At 36.9% G+C, this 16,740-nt stretch overlaps 1 protein-coding gene across 1 annotated transcript in view; it reads right to left on the reverse strand.

Annotated features, from left to right (window-relative positions):
- Positions 1-5,729: 5,729 nt before the first annotated feature.
- Positions 5,730-16,740, reverse strand: part of LOC126263713 (uncharacterized) — a 67,517-nt gene continuing 56,506 nt past the window's right edge. Inside the window, exons 4-5 of the mRNA XM_049960857.1 lie at positions 12,869-13,079; positions 5,730-8,231 (exon numbers count right to left, since the gene is read on the reverse strand). Of these exons, the coding sequence (XP_049816814.1) occupies positions 7,542-8,231; positions 12,869-13,079 (901 nt within the window). The 3' untranslated portion in view covers positions 5,730-7,541. The remainder of the gene's footprint in view (positions 8,232-12,868; positions 13,080-16,740) is intronic.

Here is a 16,740-nt window from a genome sequence, read left to right on the forward strand (position 1 = left end):
GAACTCACTTTCTTGGTGAAATGCAAACTAACAGTGAAGCACTTGGAACCATGCAACATTCAGGCTGTTGTTATGACTCAGCCGCAAGTGATAACAGTGCAACAGGGGTGTGACTAGGGCCCTGGCAGCCATGTTGATTAGTGGTTTATCATCATGTTAAGTTCCACCTTCTCGCTATCTATGCATGGCTTTAGCTTGCAGGTGCTTTAAAGATCCATCACAATCTGACACAATGTAGTGATCACACATAGATAAAACATGCTAAATCTTTTTTTCAAAATAGTAAAAGAACATATGATTTATAAAGAGAGAAATTCCAAATGTAAATTCCGTAGATGAATGGCAGAAACATCAAGGTGTAGTGCGTAAAGGGACACAGCAGTTCAACACCGGATAAAAGGAAGAATCAGACTCTGGTAAATGATGAATACATAGCATCACATAAAGTGGTATGTGAGACCTGCAAAGTGTAACGTTCCCTGGCATTTTCACAGTTTATTTGTACCATATACGCCGCTCTGGGCAAGTTGTATATACATCGTAATTATTCAACAAAAATATTACTGAATGTGGTATAAAATACGTTTGTTATTCTCATTATGTTTTATTGTAATATTTCTCTGTATTTAGGATAGGAATTTTTCTGTATTTAATATGTGAAAGTAAAATGTGTCAGTATTTACGGTATCAGAGATATAAAAATTTGCCAGAAAAGAATAATTTACAAAGAAATGTTAATAGTCGGGAAATGCTATATAAGGACTAAACATTATGTATTCTTTGGTCGTCTCTGATCAGACGTTATCGAGGTAGGTCGCTGTGAAGAAGCTTTTAACGAATGGGTAGACTTCTTTTGTCTCTGTCTGGACTTAGCCGCCATTAGACGATGCGTTACGAATTAATGTGAGTTGAATTGTTGTTTGAGCTAAATATATCAGTATTTATCAAAAGTGTGAATTATTTATGTAAATTAGCTTGCCCACGTCATCTATAAAATTTCTTTAAGAATTTTTCAGCATTTTTTTTTAGCGGTGTTGCTGGGCTGTGCCGCGACCAACAATCGCAGATCTGAAGAGGCGGCACATTTAAAAAATTATCAAACCCGTAAATCGGGAACAGATGCATAAAAATCAATAGTGAATTAAGAAATTGTTCTTCCTTTTCAGTGATCCTGTGGCTGATAAGAATTGAATTAATTATACGTTTGTGCATTCGTAGGCGGATAGTTAATGTTAGTTAACACTGAAATTTAAACAGTTTGGTTCTTTAAAATAACTCAAATGCGTAGTGAAGTAGGTTTGATCAGTGATAAATGTCGGCTTGGCAATAATTAAAACATTTTCTGCTGATAGAGATATCTTGTGTTCTGTGGCTATTGCCGGGATAAAATTCAGTAAAAATAGTTAACAAAAAAAACCCACTGCATCTGGAAAGTGTATGCCAAGGCCGAATGATTTAAAGGACTCAATTCTCAACTAAATATTATTATCCAGTTAATATGAGTGCACGTAATATTTTTCTTTAAATGTACGTAATCCTTAAGAAAGTAAAATTTTTTATTACCACACGAAATTAAGAGAGTGGTTCTACAACAAAGTTCGCACGAAAGAAAATTAACTTAAAAGCAAAAAGATAAAATTTATTATTCATTCTTTAACGAAATTTAAAATCAATTCCAAATATTTCGACGATTTCGTTAAAAAAGGTGGATGTTTCATCTGAAATCAGAAACTAAGGAACAGAATGTGTGTTTCTGTTTCTTTGCTTTAAGTTGTCTGTTCAGCCAGTTCTTAGTATCTGGTTTAAGCTCATGTGTTTTTGTTTTTTCGGTATCTGACAGTTATGTTAATAGAGTGCTCAAATTTCATTACAACAGTATGCAAGTTTTTGCACCTACTTGTCATCATGGAATTTCCCACAGTAATGACCTGCAACAACTATAATGAATTATCAGCATACTGGTAATGTGCAGTGCTACGTTCCCACCAAACAATGGATTGTGAAACTAGAGTAAGGTTACTGATACCTTTGGTCCAACCAAATACCAGTTTTATAGGATTGTAAGGTTTTAAGAACAACATACAGCAGATTATTTCTGAGATGCCAGGTGAGAGTGATTAAGCTTCCCTTCCTACATGGCTGTACGACCACATGGAACACTTGCAACAAATAAGCATGGCACTACCCTTCGATCTTACTTCTTCCTCAATGAGATGGATCAAGCTACTTTGCAGGAAAACTGTGTCAATGCGCCGGAATGAGACAGCCACGTGAAATTTCACCACCAAGAATATTTCCCATATGCATTCCACTGTACTTCATGCCAGAAGTTGAGCAGACAAACCAGTTTCTTCCACCATGTGAGAGCTGGCCAGTTCTGTTCCACAAGAAGAATTATGGTTTATCTCCCATGCCACACATGATCTATGGGGTTTCATATGATGACACCCTATGATCATATTACCTAGTGTCATACAGACAAAATTCAGTGATGCTCCTACATCACAATATTCATTACCTAAAATGCTGTTATTTCAGCCTAAACATCCACAGACTTGGTTTATCATGACAGAGACCTAAAAATTTCGTTTTGTGTTACACAGTCTATGGATTTGCCAACTGTGCTTAATATGACAAAATTGGTTTGCATCCTTATGTTGAAGTGCATACTGTTTTTTTCTTTTTTCTTTTTTTTTTTTAATGTTAATGTATTACATACTGCCCAATCATAAACATCCTTGAGAGGGTTCCATTTAATTTCTGTAATAGGAGTTATGATGTTTTACGAATGACTATGATGGTGCTGTCATCAGCAAAGAGAACTTTTTCTCCTTGTCTTAAACTGTCTGGAAAGTTGTTAATATAGAATAAGAACAGAATTTAATCCAATATACTACACTGAGGAATACCTATGTTTATAAGTTTCTTGTTTCTGACAATTGTTTAACTAAAAATTCATCAGCTGGTGTGTGAATTACTTCCATCTTTTGCACCCTTTTTTTTCAGGTAAAACTGGAACCACGCAATTACTATTCCTCTTACACCTACTCCTTCTATTTTGTTTACTTGTATTTTATGGTCAACATTGTCAAAAGCCTTGCTTAAGTCTAGGAACATACCTGTAACACAGTCATCCTTATCAAGAGCTTCATGTATCACTTCTCTGAACTCGGTAGTGCTGATATTGTACTTCTCCCAGTTCAAAAATCAAACTGTACTTTGTTAAAAAGGTTGTATTTGTTCACATAACTTATTACTCTATTTTCATGATTTATTCACTTATTTTTAAGAATGCTGACAGTAATGGGCTGCCCTGTAATTTTCAGTACTTTCTGCAATACATTCCTTACTGAGGGCACAACTTGTGTGCACTGTAGGTACTCTGGAAAAATATCTCAACAAAAGAATTCATATATTAAGTGTGTTACTTGGCTTTTCTTGATCTTTCACACCTTCAGAACAGAGCTGGACTATGCCTGCTACCTTTTTATATTTAATTTATGTATTGTCTTCCTGACTTCAAGCCCTGTTGGCGAAATACCATTGAGGGAATATGGTATAGTTGTAGGTAAACAACTAGAATTCTCTCATATACAGATTTATTCTCACTTAGCTTCTACACAGATACAAGTCCGGAGGATAACTGCCGTTAGCGTACAACATCCTGCCCCAAAGCCCTCTCCTCAAAGATAGCACACTGGCGCACAGAAAAAAAAAACAATATTTATGGCGCTCTACGCCACACCATCATTGGGCTTGCTGTGTGAGTCATTGTGGGCACTACATGTGTTTTATGAAGATTTTGTTACAAACTCTCTGTAACACCAGAGAAATGAGTCAGTTAAAATTTGCAATTCCTGACTGTTTTTCTACCCTCATCTCCATGTTATTATAATTGTCTGCCTTTTCAAGTTTCTTGTTTTATGACATCCCACACTACTTTGTTTTTATTTTCTGTGTTGTATCTTACCTGTCAATGAATGATTTTTTGCATCAAACAGCAATCTTCTACATATTTTATTATGCCTGTAAGTGCTTTTGTACAGAACTGAGCAATTTAAGCGTCTGGGATGATTTTCTAATACCAATCTACCCATCTTTTGCTGATGAAAGCTGTGTCTGAAGCTTTACGTAAGTATCTGTTAACTGCATCTGTCTTCAACTTAATGTGTCTTCTTTATGGTAAGCAGCAATCTGTCTTTTCCTACATTGTTGATATTCCTAACTGGAGTTTTCATTGTCTGTGTTCAGATATTCTCTAGCTTTAACATGTGTGCCTCCTCTGACAAATAAATCTACATCTACATCTACATTTATACTCCGCAAGCCACCCAACGGTGTGTGGCGTGTGGCGGATACATGATCCTCTATCTTTTAAGATGGTTTACAGTAGTAACTTGCACATTCATGTGATAATAGTAGTATAAGCTGTATTTCATTATCTCTATACCAGTGATCTTTAATGTATAACCCATGCTGTTTAAAGACTTTACTTCAAGACAGTGTACTTCCCTTTTAACAAAGTGGCCATGAAGAATCGATAATTCTAAGCAAATACATATGGTATTTGTGCACTCCAGTGTCGCACATTCTATCTTTAATGTACATGATGAAGCAATCTCTGAAGTGGTTTTTGTCCCAAGTAAGGCCTGTTTCTCCTATCTATGACAACAGGTGTCCGACTATGTGCAGCTCCACACAAACCTGCTACATTCTCAGTAATTAATTCCACCACCGTCCTTTTCCCAGTCCTGTTGAGGCACAGACCATGCTTAGTGTAGCCCATCCCCTGACAGTCCTTGGTGGCACCAGTGCAGTGTGTGCCTGGCCAGCACTCATCAGTGCCATCTTCACCTCCAAACTGACTCACCATACAGCACTGCCAATACAAGGCCGACCATGCTGCTGGAACAGCTCATGTTGGTGCTACTAGTTGCAAATCTCTCTTACACAGGTCACCACCTACATTGAACATACTGTCCATATACGAGCTGTTCCCTGCTGCAGCCACTACCTGATAATCTTTCAAGAAATTCTTACACAAAGGTCATAAACATTCAATTATTTGATTCAGTCCAGCACTTTGCTTGAAACTGATACTCCTCCTCTAACTTCTCCTGTAACTGAGGGTCTACATCTCTACCATGATGGTTACCTATCAGCAATACTCTCTTCTTCCTAACCATCTGTGATCTTCCTGTTGTTCATACTTGTGGGCGGAATCTGTTCCACATTGACCTATTCTTATACCATATTGTCTTCTCTTCTCTCAACTCCAGCTTCTGGATCCTGTTGCTGGCAGATGTAACAAAACTGCCAGACCACATCCTCCTCCTGTTAACCTTCCTACCAACTGCAGGTTTCCAACCAGCCCCCTCACCACTAATTTCCTTCGTCCTCACTATCTCTCTCTTAGCTTCAACCAAACATGTCTTTCAGGCACAGATCTTCCTTTCCTGCTCCTTTGTTAACATATTCTTGCAAAATATTTTGCCCTTCTAAGAGAAGGCTTCACTGACCTCTCAAGTGTTCTCTTTACCACCCCCCCCCCCCCCCAATTTGAAATGATTTGCTATAAGTCTCACAATACATCCCACTACTTACCTCCTGCAGCATATCTCACAAGTTCCGGTCATTGTCAAATAAAATATCTACAGCAAATAAAAAAAGGTTTAAATCAGTGAAAATAAAAGAATATTCTGAGATGTATTATGTTTATTTCACCACAAAAGAATGTAACCTTCAATGTAAAAGTACAAGTTCAGTAATGTCAGAGTTACGTATGTAAACAAAATGTTAAAGTCACACCTAAGGAAACATTTAAAACACAAGATATTTTCTAAATATAATGCAGAAAAGCCGAATCTTCACTTGTGTGACAAGAAAAAAATATGCTAGTGTGGTCATTCACAGTAAAAGGTATATATAAAAATACACACAGACATGCACAGTTTGTTGCAAGTGAGCTCATTATGTAAATGAAAGTCAGACCTAGATATCAGACTATCAAAAATTCGCTCTACATATACACTTTCAATACAAAAACCACTAAATATAGGTACTGCAAAAGGTATTCAATATGTGAAACAGAGAAGAAAAGAACAAACATACAATCAAAACTTCTGTTTTGAAAAGCATTAAAACACACTTGTCACTCGGCCATCATCCTGTCAAATATGACAGTCTGATGGACAACTGTTGTTTGATGTCAAGCTTTTACTGAGTCATATTTGTGTATGAAATGATTTGCTGCATAGGGGATGCAAGAGTATAAGCTTATGAAGGAAAGACCTCAAATTTATAATAACAGAAGCATGTATGCATACAGATTTGTATGGATAATTTTATATTATCTTGGGTGTATTGTTTTATGTACATATTTGTACATCCCATTTCCCTTGTAATTACTTCACTTAAAATTTACATGTTCGTTTGGAAAATATCCATACAGTATTTATTGCTTATAGATGGATTGACAAATAATTTAAAAATATTAAAATAATGACAGCTAAAATTTGCTCAATAGAGATGTAAATGTAAAATTTTCATTTACAGCTTTGAATCATCTTATTCTCATATTTCTTCACATTATTATGAAATGCAATGTATGTAGAATTGGTTTCTACCTTATATAACAAAGTGCAGACAGCCTACAAATAACTGAATGATACAGCCATGTCATGCTACTCTTTTACAAAATGAGTCACTGCTTACTGCATGAGACCTCTGTTGTTTTGTGAATTAAGAATGTTGGGCTGTTACAGGAATAACTTCACACACATATTATGGAATTAAACTAATAACCATACAGCCAAAATTCTGAAATTATCAATGTGATTTATCATTTCAATGTAATGATGAGCCACCAGGTTAACATCAGAGTCAGTTAATGGTACTGTGTAATTGAGTCCTATGTACTTAGATGACAACAAAGGAACAATGTTACATCAAACTTATACTCTGTTGCCCTTCAGTCATGTCTCCCCCTCTCCTCCCTTCCCCCCACTTTTCATAAATATCATTCTGCTATCTCATTTGCTAAATGAATAACAACTATGTGCGCCACCAGATCCAAAAATTTTCAGAGCCATTTTAACATTTGATGTGTTCATTGACTAAACACATTTGTTGCATCTTTGAAGCTAAGATAACAGTTTTGATGTCTTGAGAATGTGACAAGTATTTTACTTGATAACTGCGACCCATATATGTTGCAATTTATTTACAATCTGTTTGGACTGAGGACAATTTTAAAGAATTTTTATTCATAAATAAAACAATATACTCCTGTGAAATTTGTCTATAAATTTCACTAATAACTACATGGTTCCATTTGACATCTGCTGACAATAGTGTAGGCGAACAATCACAACACACTGGGTGTAAACATAGTGAGCCTTGTTGATACATGGTACTGAATGATAAAGTCAGAAAAAATTATTTTCTTCTCCATGAGTTGTACTGCTGTCCAGGGCTCTGCTTTTGAAAACAGTAATCTGAAATTTTGAAAATTTAAAGGCTGAAACAGATTTCCTTGTGTATTAAATATGTCCATTTTCTATGGCATATTTTACGTTATCTGCTAGCCGCTTGATTGTTTGCTTATTTGTTAATGGAGGAAATTTCCAAATTTCATGCTGTGGAATAAATTCTTCTCCTTCCATTAAATTCAGTTTTGGCTTATCACGGTCATCCATTGTGCTCACTGCAACAGCATCCAGTGACATAATGAATCCAACACCAGAGAATTGTTTTACCTCAGCTTCAAATATCTTGTATGGGTAAACAACTTGTGGATCAGATCCCAGATCTTGAATCATGTCAGACAGGCTTTGGTGATAAGTTTTAAGCAGATCTGAAATATTTGACTCCCTAAATTCCTTGGATGTGCTTGAATACAGAAAGAATGAGAGATCACATACTGGATTTGCCAAGCGTGACATCTGAAAATCAATTAGACGAGTATCTTTTATGTGTTGCTCATCAGAACCATCATAAAGGAATAAAAAATTTGGACCCCATGTATCTCCATTCAGAATAACAGAGTGAGGCTTGTCAGGCTTAACAAAATCGATGGCTTTATTGTAAACTGCACTTTCACAGAATTCTCTCATCTTTTGTTCATATACACTGTCAGGATATTCTAAGGAAACTGCCTGCATAGAATAATTCAGTATATTTTTCATCATTCCTCGATACCATTCTCGCAGTGCTTCACTGTACCATACTTCCTGTAATAAAGGATTGCTATTAGGTAGTGCTAACTTACTAATATAACATTTAAGACTAATGACAAAGATAACATGACAGATATCAAAATATAAAATTTGCCCCAAGGATGGTCCCTGAGATAAAGTTTGTGTGACAAATTAAATGCAAATTGTGTTCAAATGTAGACCATACTGTGTAATGGGTATACGGATTAATATTTTAGGTTGGCTTCATAAATCAGGACCTGAGTCCCTATTCACACATCAAATAAATATACAAAAATGTTACAGTGCGCTGAAGATTCGTGAGCTCTTCTCAGGAGCACATACTTGTGTAAGATCTTGCACTCTCTTGGAGAAGAAGTTTGTTTGCATTTTTGTGATGTCAGAAATGTCGAATCATTTCTTCAGTTTTCTGAGGGTAGCACAATACACTTCAGAGTTGATGGTTTCACTATGAGGGAGGACATCAAACAGAATAACCCCCTTCAGAGTTTAAAATCTTGAACATGGTAGCAGTGTGGAAATCATACAGCTAACCAGCTGCATGCCAGAAGTTTATTCAAACCTTTACCAAAGTTTTGACAGATATAAACCTGTATTCCTCTGAAGAACTACAAGTAGTAACACCTAAAAATAGGATAGATTATGATCAGTACATGGAAGACATATGTGTATCAAGAAGAGACACAAAAATTACATACAGTGGAAATATAAAATTAACTTTCATGTTGTATGAGAGAAGAAACAAAGCCATAAGACTTAGTCAGCAGTAAAATGATTTGTACAAATGGTGTGGCATAGTCATAAGGCTTAGTCAATGGTAAAATGATCCATGTAAAATCTAAGGCAGACACGCACCATACACACAAACAGACTACTAACACGCCAGAAGGGACAAGCCTGCAGGAAACTTACAACCAGGTGGCACTCATATAAGAAGCAGTGCCAACAACAAAAGACAGCTGACATGTTAACAAAATTGCATTAAAATAACATTAAAGAGAGTAGTAACACAACAAAAATTATGTAACAGTATATAAATCTAAGCAAAAGTTGAACAAGGCTATGATGCACATTAAAACAGGACAGTGACAGATTGCATCTTTGAGAAAAATAACACCACGAAACAGCATGGAGAACCTGATTCAGGTGCTGTGTTTATTTAAGAACAAGCCAAAAGCCATTGAAAACGTTTCTGTTTTTAAGCTATAACTAATCATTACAAATAACGTCCCTATAATTGAAATTGTCCTTAAAAATGTGAAATTACTCCAGCACATCCAATCTGAAACCCTTGTTTTCTCTCCCAGTTTAATAGGGGAGAGTAGACATTGAATGAGATGCTTGGCATAAATAAAGCCATGAACTTGCTGTGTCCTTTACCCAATAAATGTTATTTGAATCTAGTTGTGACTGATCTTCCTGTCTGCCCTGTGTAGAAATACGGACAATCATTAGACCTTATTTTATTGATGGCAGTATGCGGGAAGGGTTTATCATTATGCTTTAAGGAACGATTTAAATTTTTTTCCCAGACCATTATTAGTTGAAAACAAAACTTTACAGCCATATTTATTAGTAAGAAGGCAGCTTATCTTATACAAAATATTTCCCTGAAAAGGCATGGAAAAGAAATTCACATTCTTTTTACCTTCTTTTTCCAGTTTGTAATCTCCTAGAATATAACAAATTTTTAGTGTTTTTATGATCCAAAATTTGGCTACTAATGATGGTTTGTAGCCTTTATTATTGACTATAGTTTTAATGAAATTTAAGTCTTCCCAAAAATTTTCCAGGTAACATTATTCCAGTTCATTTGGCTCACCAAAAGCACACAAGTTAGCATTTTTCCATTCTAATATTCATCATGCTTTGGTTACTCAATTACCCTGAGAAAATTTTTGGGAAGAGATAAATTTGCTTAAAAGTAGCCAGTAATAATGGTTACGAATCATCATTAGTAGAACCAATTTTGGACAGTAAAACCACTAAAAATGTTCCACTCTAGGAGATCAAAAACTGGAAAATGAATGTGAAGAGGAAGGGAATTTCCTTTCCATGCCATTTCTAGGAATTATTTCATATAACCTAAGCTGCCTTCTTGCTAAGAAATATGGCTGTAAAGTTACCTTTTCAACTAACAGCAATCTCGGAAAAAATTTAATTCATGCCTTAAAGTGTAATGATGAACCATTTTCTCATTTGGCCCCTATAAAATAAGGCATAATGATTGTCCCTGTTTCTATATAGGGCAGACAAGAATATCAGTCAAAGTTAGACTTGAGGGAATATGGAATAGTTGTAGGTAAACAACTAGAATTCTCTCAGATACAGATTTATTCACACTTAGCTTCTACACAGATACAAGTCCGGAGGCTAACTGCCGTTAGCGTCCAACATCCTGCCCAAAGCCTCCTCCTCAAAGATAGCACACTTACACACAGAACACATATCGATACTTATGGCGCTCTACGCCACATAGACACCCCTCTCCCCCCCCCCCCCCCCACGCACAGTATTGAGTACGTCCCTGTCAATGGGGGTGAGAAGTTAGGAAGGTAACGCACAGTTCTTCTGCATCAGGCGGAAGCGGTCGACTGGTAGGAGACTGGGGGGTGAAACCCGGTACGTCGACGGTGAAGTCAGCAAGCGACGCCGGCGGCTGAAGACGATGTCCCATCCTGGAGTGGAGGTGTAGCACTTCGTCAGCCGGCAGGCGGAGAATCACCTTGCCAGAAGGCCTAACAAAGGCATGCAAATTGCCACATGCAGCACTTCTGCTCAATTTAAAGCTGCGCACCACACAAGATTCTGCACTTAGAGGTGTAGAGCGCCATAGACTCAAATAAAATTTATTGGATAAAGGAAGCAGTTATGTTCATGACTCCACTTATGCCAAACATATAGTTGTCGATTTGTGTGTATGATGTGCATCTGCCTTACATTTTACACAGATCATTTTACTGTTGACTATGCCTTACAGATTCATTTCTCTTTCCGCATAATGTGCAACATGTACACTTATCTTATATTTCCACTGTACATAATTTTTTATGATTCTTTTTGCTGCACACATGACTTCCATGTACTGGTTGTAATATAATCTATTTCTAGGTGTTACTACTTGTAGTTCTTCTAAGGAAGACAGGTTTATACCTGTAGTTAAAGGTTTGAATAAAATTTTGGCATCCAACTGATTGACTGTATGATTCCCATTGTATCCCTTCAGGGTCCCAGAAGACCATCGCCATGACTTTAGCAGCTGAGAGTGCTGCTTTGAACTTGTTCTTCCGATGAGAGATAGTGTGGTGCCACTTGATGGATTGGTGTTTTGCACCTCAAATTCCAACATTTCAGGAGTCACAGCTGCATGTGGCTGGCTGACGTGTGGGAGATTGGACAGGTTTGTGTGACTTCGTTGCAACTATGACAGATGTCTCGTCCAACAACTCACCACGCTCTTGTTCCCCACCAGGTTTTCATGGACATTCTGCAAGTGCCTATTATTATTTGCAATGCTCTGGTTTTCTGCCAAAAGAAACTCAATGTCACCTCTAAGAAACTCAATGTCACCTCTCTGCTAAGGATGCATCTCTACTATAGATGGCAATTTGAAGGATACATACAGCAATGCCACCTATTGGAAATATGTGAAACAATAGAAAGTAAAGCAGGAATATTCCACAATGTTCCACAACAGATTCCACATTTTTTCAACCAAAACTGGCCAAGAAATAAGAGTTGCAATACTTATTGAATGCCTCTTAACATCACCAGAATTTGGAGAGTGGCCTTCTTTAGCTACAATGTTGATTCATTTGTCTTTTTCAGCAACCATTCTCAAGAAGATGGGTGATAATAAAATTACACTGACAACAACATGCAACTGAGATGTGTTTGCTGGGCAAACCATCAAAGGATATACCTATCTGCATGAGGCACCTGTAGACTTGAAACAAGCACATAAAAGTTATACTAACTCTTTAACTTCTGGAACAGACTCAGCTAAAAATAACTATCTGATGCGTAAGAATGTGGGTTACTATGAAGACAAAAGAAAAATTGTGTGATAAATAATAATTGTACAAGCTTTCAAAGTTGTACTTGATGTATATTTATAAAATTTGCATTGTATAATCTCTGTAGGAAGTGCAATGTGTATCTGATTTTTATAAGAAAAGAAATCTTGTAAATGTGCTGAATCTAAGCAACATAAAGAAAGAGTGAATACCCATTTCCTTTTTATCATTTGACTCAGTACTACTTTTATACAGTGCAACTTAGCTTTTTTCTCCCTTTAAGCAAAGCTTCCATCTTCCACTGGAAAATCTATAATTTGGAACTTATGTCAAAAGGAATATAACAATGCTGATGTGTAGTTGCTACTACCAGTGGTGTCTCCTGACACAGCTTCCTGACCACACCCAGTGAAGTGGTATCATTGAAAGGCGCGTGTGTGTGTGTGTGTGTGTGTGTGTGTGTGTGTGTGTGTGTTTAGTTCTGATGACATTCTTTGTTTATAAGCTAACGAGTTTTTCAGTCTTTTCATTTGAGAGTGTCCTCTACTCAGTGCCACCTCCACTTGATGAGTGTTGTCTGTCCTCTTTATGTATTAATTCAGATGTACGATACTAGTGTTCTAAGGTATACGTTACCTGCAAATTGCCTGCAGCAGCTCTGAATTCTTCCAGTTCCTGGTCTTTCATAGCAAATGAAAGACCATGGAACCTAGCTATGCATTTTAGAACTTCTGCACAATGTGCAAAGTTATATGTTTGTTGTCCTTTGGCTGCCTGGAAACCAAGCACACTCAAGTCTTCCAAAATAATGAAGTCATGGTCACCATCTGTAAATGCTTTAAAGCATCTGTGAAATTGGAATATGGTATCAGAGAAGTCAGAAAGTAATTTTAAGGCATTAAACCCATGAGCAATTGAATCAGATTTAACTGATGTGTTGGAGAGCACTCTTACCACCAGACAAATAGAATAGTTCAAGGTATCATGCAACTGGAATTTTAGTGAGACAATCAAATGCAATATGGGAAGGACCCATGATAGAGAGTGCATATGATCGGCACCACTCAATTGTAACTAAGCAACTTAGTTCACGATGATCTCTCCACGTCTAAAGTAATGCAGACACTGCGCTATTCATGTGAAATCTTTTCAAGAGTGTGTCGTAATTTGCAAAAAATTGCTGCTGCCTGAGTCAGCTCTCATGAGCAATAATGTGTTATTGACAGAGAATGGCCATTGACTGTCAAGCACGGTACCCATACATAGACATGCTACAGAAGAGCATATGATTTGCTGATTCACTGCTGGACAACACAAAGTGTACCTTAGTGTACAAGTGTGCACATCACAGAACTAAGTGGTTAGCATAAATCTAGGAATACAGACTCTGGATGCTTGAAGAATGGGAAAAGGGTGCTCTGACTCATGATCCATGGTACGAGCCAACAGCAGTGACACCCATAATTACAATACTCAAGCCAAAAGTGACTATCATAGGATACGAACTAACAAGAAAGCTAAAAACCACAGTCCATATGTAACTGGGAGACAATTCTATTATGAGTTGCCAAAAAATATAAAGCAACTCCAAGGCAATCTTTTCAAGGGCAAGTTGAAAAATTTGTTAATAGAAAGATGTTTATACTCACTAAAAGAATTCTGAGCTGCAGTACTGTTAGTTTATTCTTTTACATACTGCAGTATATTAGTGGTGGTATTGTTATAATTGGCTAATTGATGTATATAATCATTATATGTATGGAGTGATATATAATGTGCTAATGTGTTTATAACATTATTGCATGGATTGATATACAATGTGCTACTTGATGTATATATCCATTCTTGGACTGACATGATATTGATTTAATTGTACAAAAAATGACGATGTCCAAGACTGTAAAGTTAACATGGACAAATAAACATTATTATTATATGAATGTTAAAAACAATGTGACAGGAAGCGTTACCTTGCCAACAGGGAACCATTCAAGCAAATGGAGGTATTCCCCTGTGGGAGGTGTTTACCACAAGATGAAATGGGGCCTCTTATACAGCTGCCACCATGTCTCAGTAGCAAATAATACCGGAATGTACTGCTGTATTATGTGCATTCATTTGTTCAGCCACAGCACTTGTAACTTCATACAGACAATGCACCATCCCATTTATCATCTTCTGTGTCAGAATGGTTAGAGGAATACTCTAAAAGCATGAGGATGCTTGTGTGCTCCCTCCTCCAGGTCGTCCGCAGCTCGTGGTCGTGCGATAGCGTTCTCGCTTCCCGTGCCCGGGTTCGATTCCCGGTGGGGTCAGGGATTTTCTCTGCCTCGTGATGACTGGGTGTTGTGTGATGTCCTTAGGTTAGTCAGGTTTAAGTAGTTCTAAGTTCTAGGGGACTGATGACCATAGCTGTGAAGTCCCATAGTGCTCAGAGCCTCCTCCAGGTCATCTGACATCACTCTTATCAAGCACATCTGTGACATGAGTGAAAGGTGTTTGTCTCGGCTCCAGCCTCATTGCACCTCAAAGCTCTTGATTTGTGGATAGCAGTTGAAGTAGGCATATATTAAGATGGCTTTCCCTCTCTTGTGGAGTTCATGCCATAGTGTCTCACCAGTGTCATCTGGATGAGAGGGTTAACAGTTAACACTAATAGGTAGGTTTGTGTACTTCAACTGCTCATGAGTGTGTATTACAACAGAAAAATAAATTTTAAAATTTGTTTTCTTATAATATTTTATTAGGTTTTAAGATACTACGTGTACAACTCTGGCAGTTCTTTAGATGACAAAACTTCCACTAAAGATAATGATACGTCTGTAAATTATGCTTTCAAAGTTACAGTCATACTTGCATTTGTAACATACCAGAAAGGAATAACACCATTTGATATAATTCTTTTCTTTAGATAACTTTTTTCTTTTCTGTATTATACTGGTAGTACATTTACCATATATCTGGTAAAGTATCAAAATTCATAGCTAGATGAAATTTCAGTATAATTCATTAGTTTATTGGAGTTCTGCTAATGCCAAATGTATAATTAGTTTTTCAGCAATGTCTTTTTGTAACAGAAATCTGTAGTTTGCTATGTCACTGCCATTAATTTCAAGAATGTGCTCCTTATAAAGCAATTTGTATTTACAGACTGCACTAAATATTCAAACACTTGTCTACAAAGTATAGCAACTAGAAAATAGGTCCAGAAATTGGAACTTACTAGCTATATGGTTAAGATCTCTATGCCAGAGTCAATGCCTAGTAATACTGTAGTTCTAGCAACATCTCCATGAGATAATCCATAATCATCTATTTTTATGTTAATATCTCAGTGTAAAAATTCGTGTTTTGGATTCATATGATTTTGATGTCAGAGTTACTAATATCTGTAGATCTGAATGTTATAGTGAAACAGCGGAAAATCCAGGATGGAAAAATGACAAATCTTCATAAAAACTGATAACAATAAATAGTTCACAGTGTGAGTCACATTGACATGAAGAAGTTATGTGGATGACTACAGCTGGACTATTCAAATAAGTTCATAAAATATTTACACTGACTGACTGTTACATTCAATATTATGAGAAGGAAAGTAGCTACTCACCATATAGCGGAGATGATGAGTCGCAGATAGGCACAACAAAAAGACTCTCACAATTATATCTTTCATCCATTATGGCCTTCGTCAACAATAGACATATATATGCACATGCCTGCACACTCTTGCAAACGTGGCTCACACACACGACTGCAGTCTCAGGCAACCGAAACTACACTCAGTTTTGGTTGCCTAAGACTGCAGTCATGTATGTGAGTTGCATTTGCGTGAGTGTGTGTGCATGTGTGTATGTATGTCTACTGTTGACAAAGGCCTTAATGGCCAAAAGCCATAATTGTGAGAGTCTTTTTGTTGTGCCTATCTGTGACTCAGCATCTCCACTATATGGTGAATAGCTACTTTCCTTCTCATAATATATATTATTTGAACAGTCCAGCTGTAGCCATCCACATAACTTCTTCAAATCATGTGACTCACACTGCAAACTATTTATTTTTATCAGTTTTATGAAGATTTGTCATTTGTATAAACACAAGTGACGACTATCCAAGGAAATGTGTACTAAAGGAATTACTGCGAAAGCAAAGAGAGCTTCACTCCGAGTTTAAACGCAGCCAAAACCTCTCAGACAAACAGAAGCTAAACGGTGTCAAAGTTAGCGTAAGGAGGGCTATGCGTGAAGCGTTCAGTGAATTCGAAAGTAAAATTCTATGTACCGACTTGATGGAAAATCTTAGGAAGTTCTGGTCTTACGTTAAATCAGTAAGTGGCTCGAAACAGCATATCCAGACACTCCAGGATGATGATGGCATTGAAACAGAGGATGACACACGTAAAGCTGAAATACTAAACACCTTTTTCCAAAGCTGTTTCACAGAGGAAGACCGCACTGCAGTTCCTTCTCTAAATCCTCGCACAAACGAAAAAATGGCTGACATCGAAA

The sequence above is a fragment of the Schistocerca nitens genome, chromosome 6 (assembly GCF_023898315.1).
Source record: "Schistocerca nitens isolate TAMUIC-IGC-003100 chromosome 6, iqSchNite1.1, whole genome shotgun sequence".
Lineage (NCBI taxonomy): Eukaryota > Metazoa > Arthropoda > Insecta > Orthoptera > Acrididae > Schistocerca > Schistocerca nitens.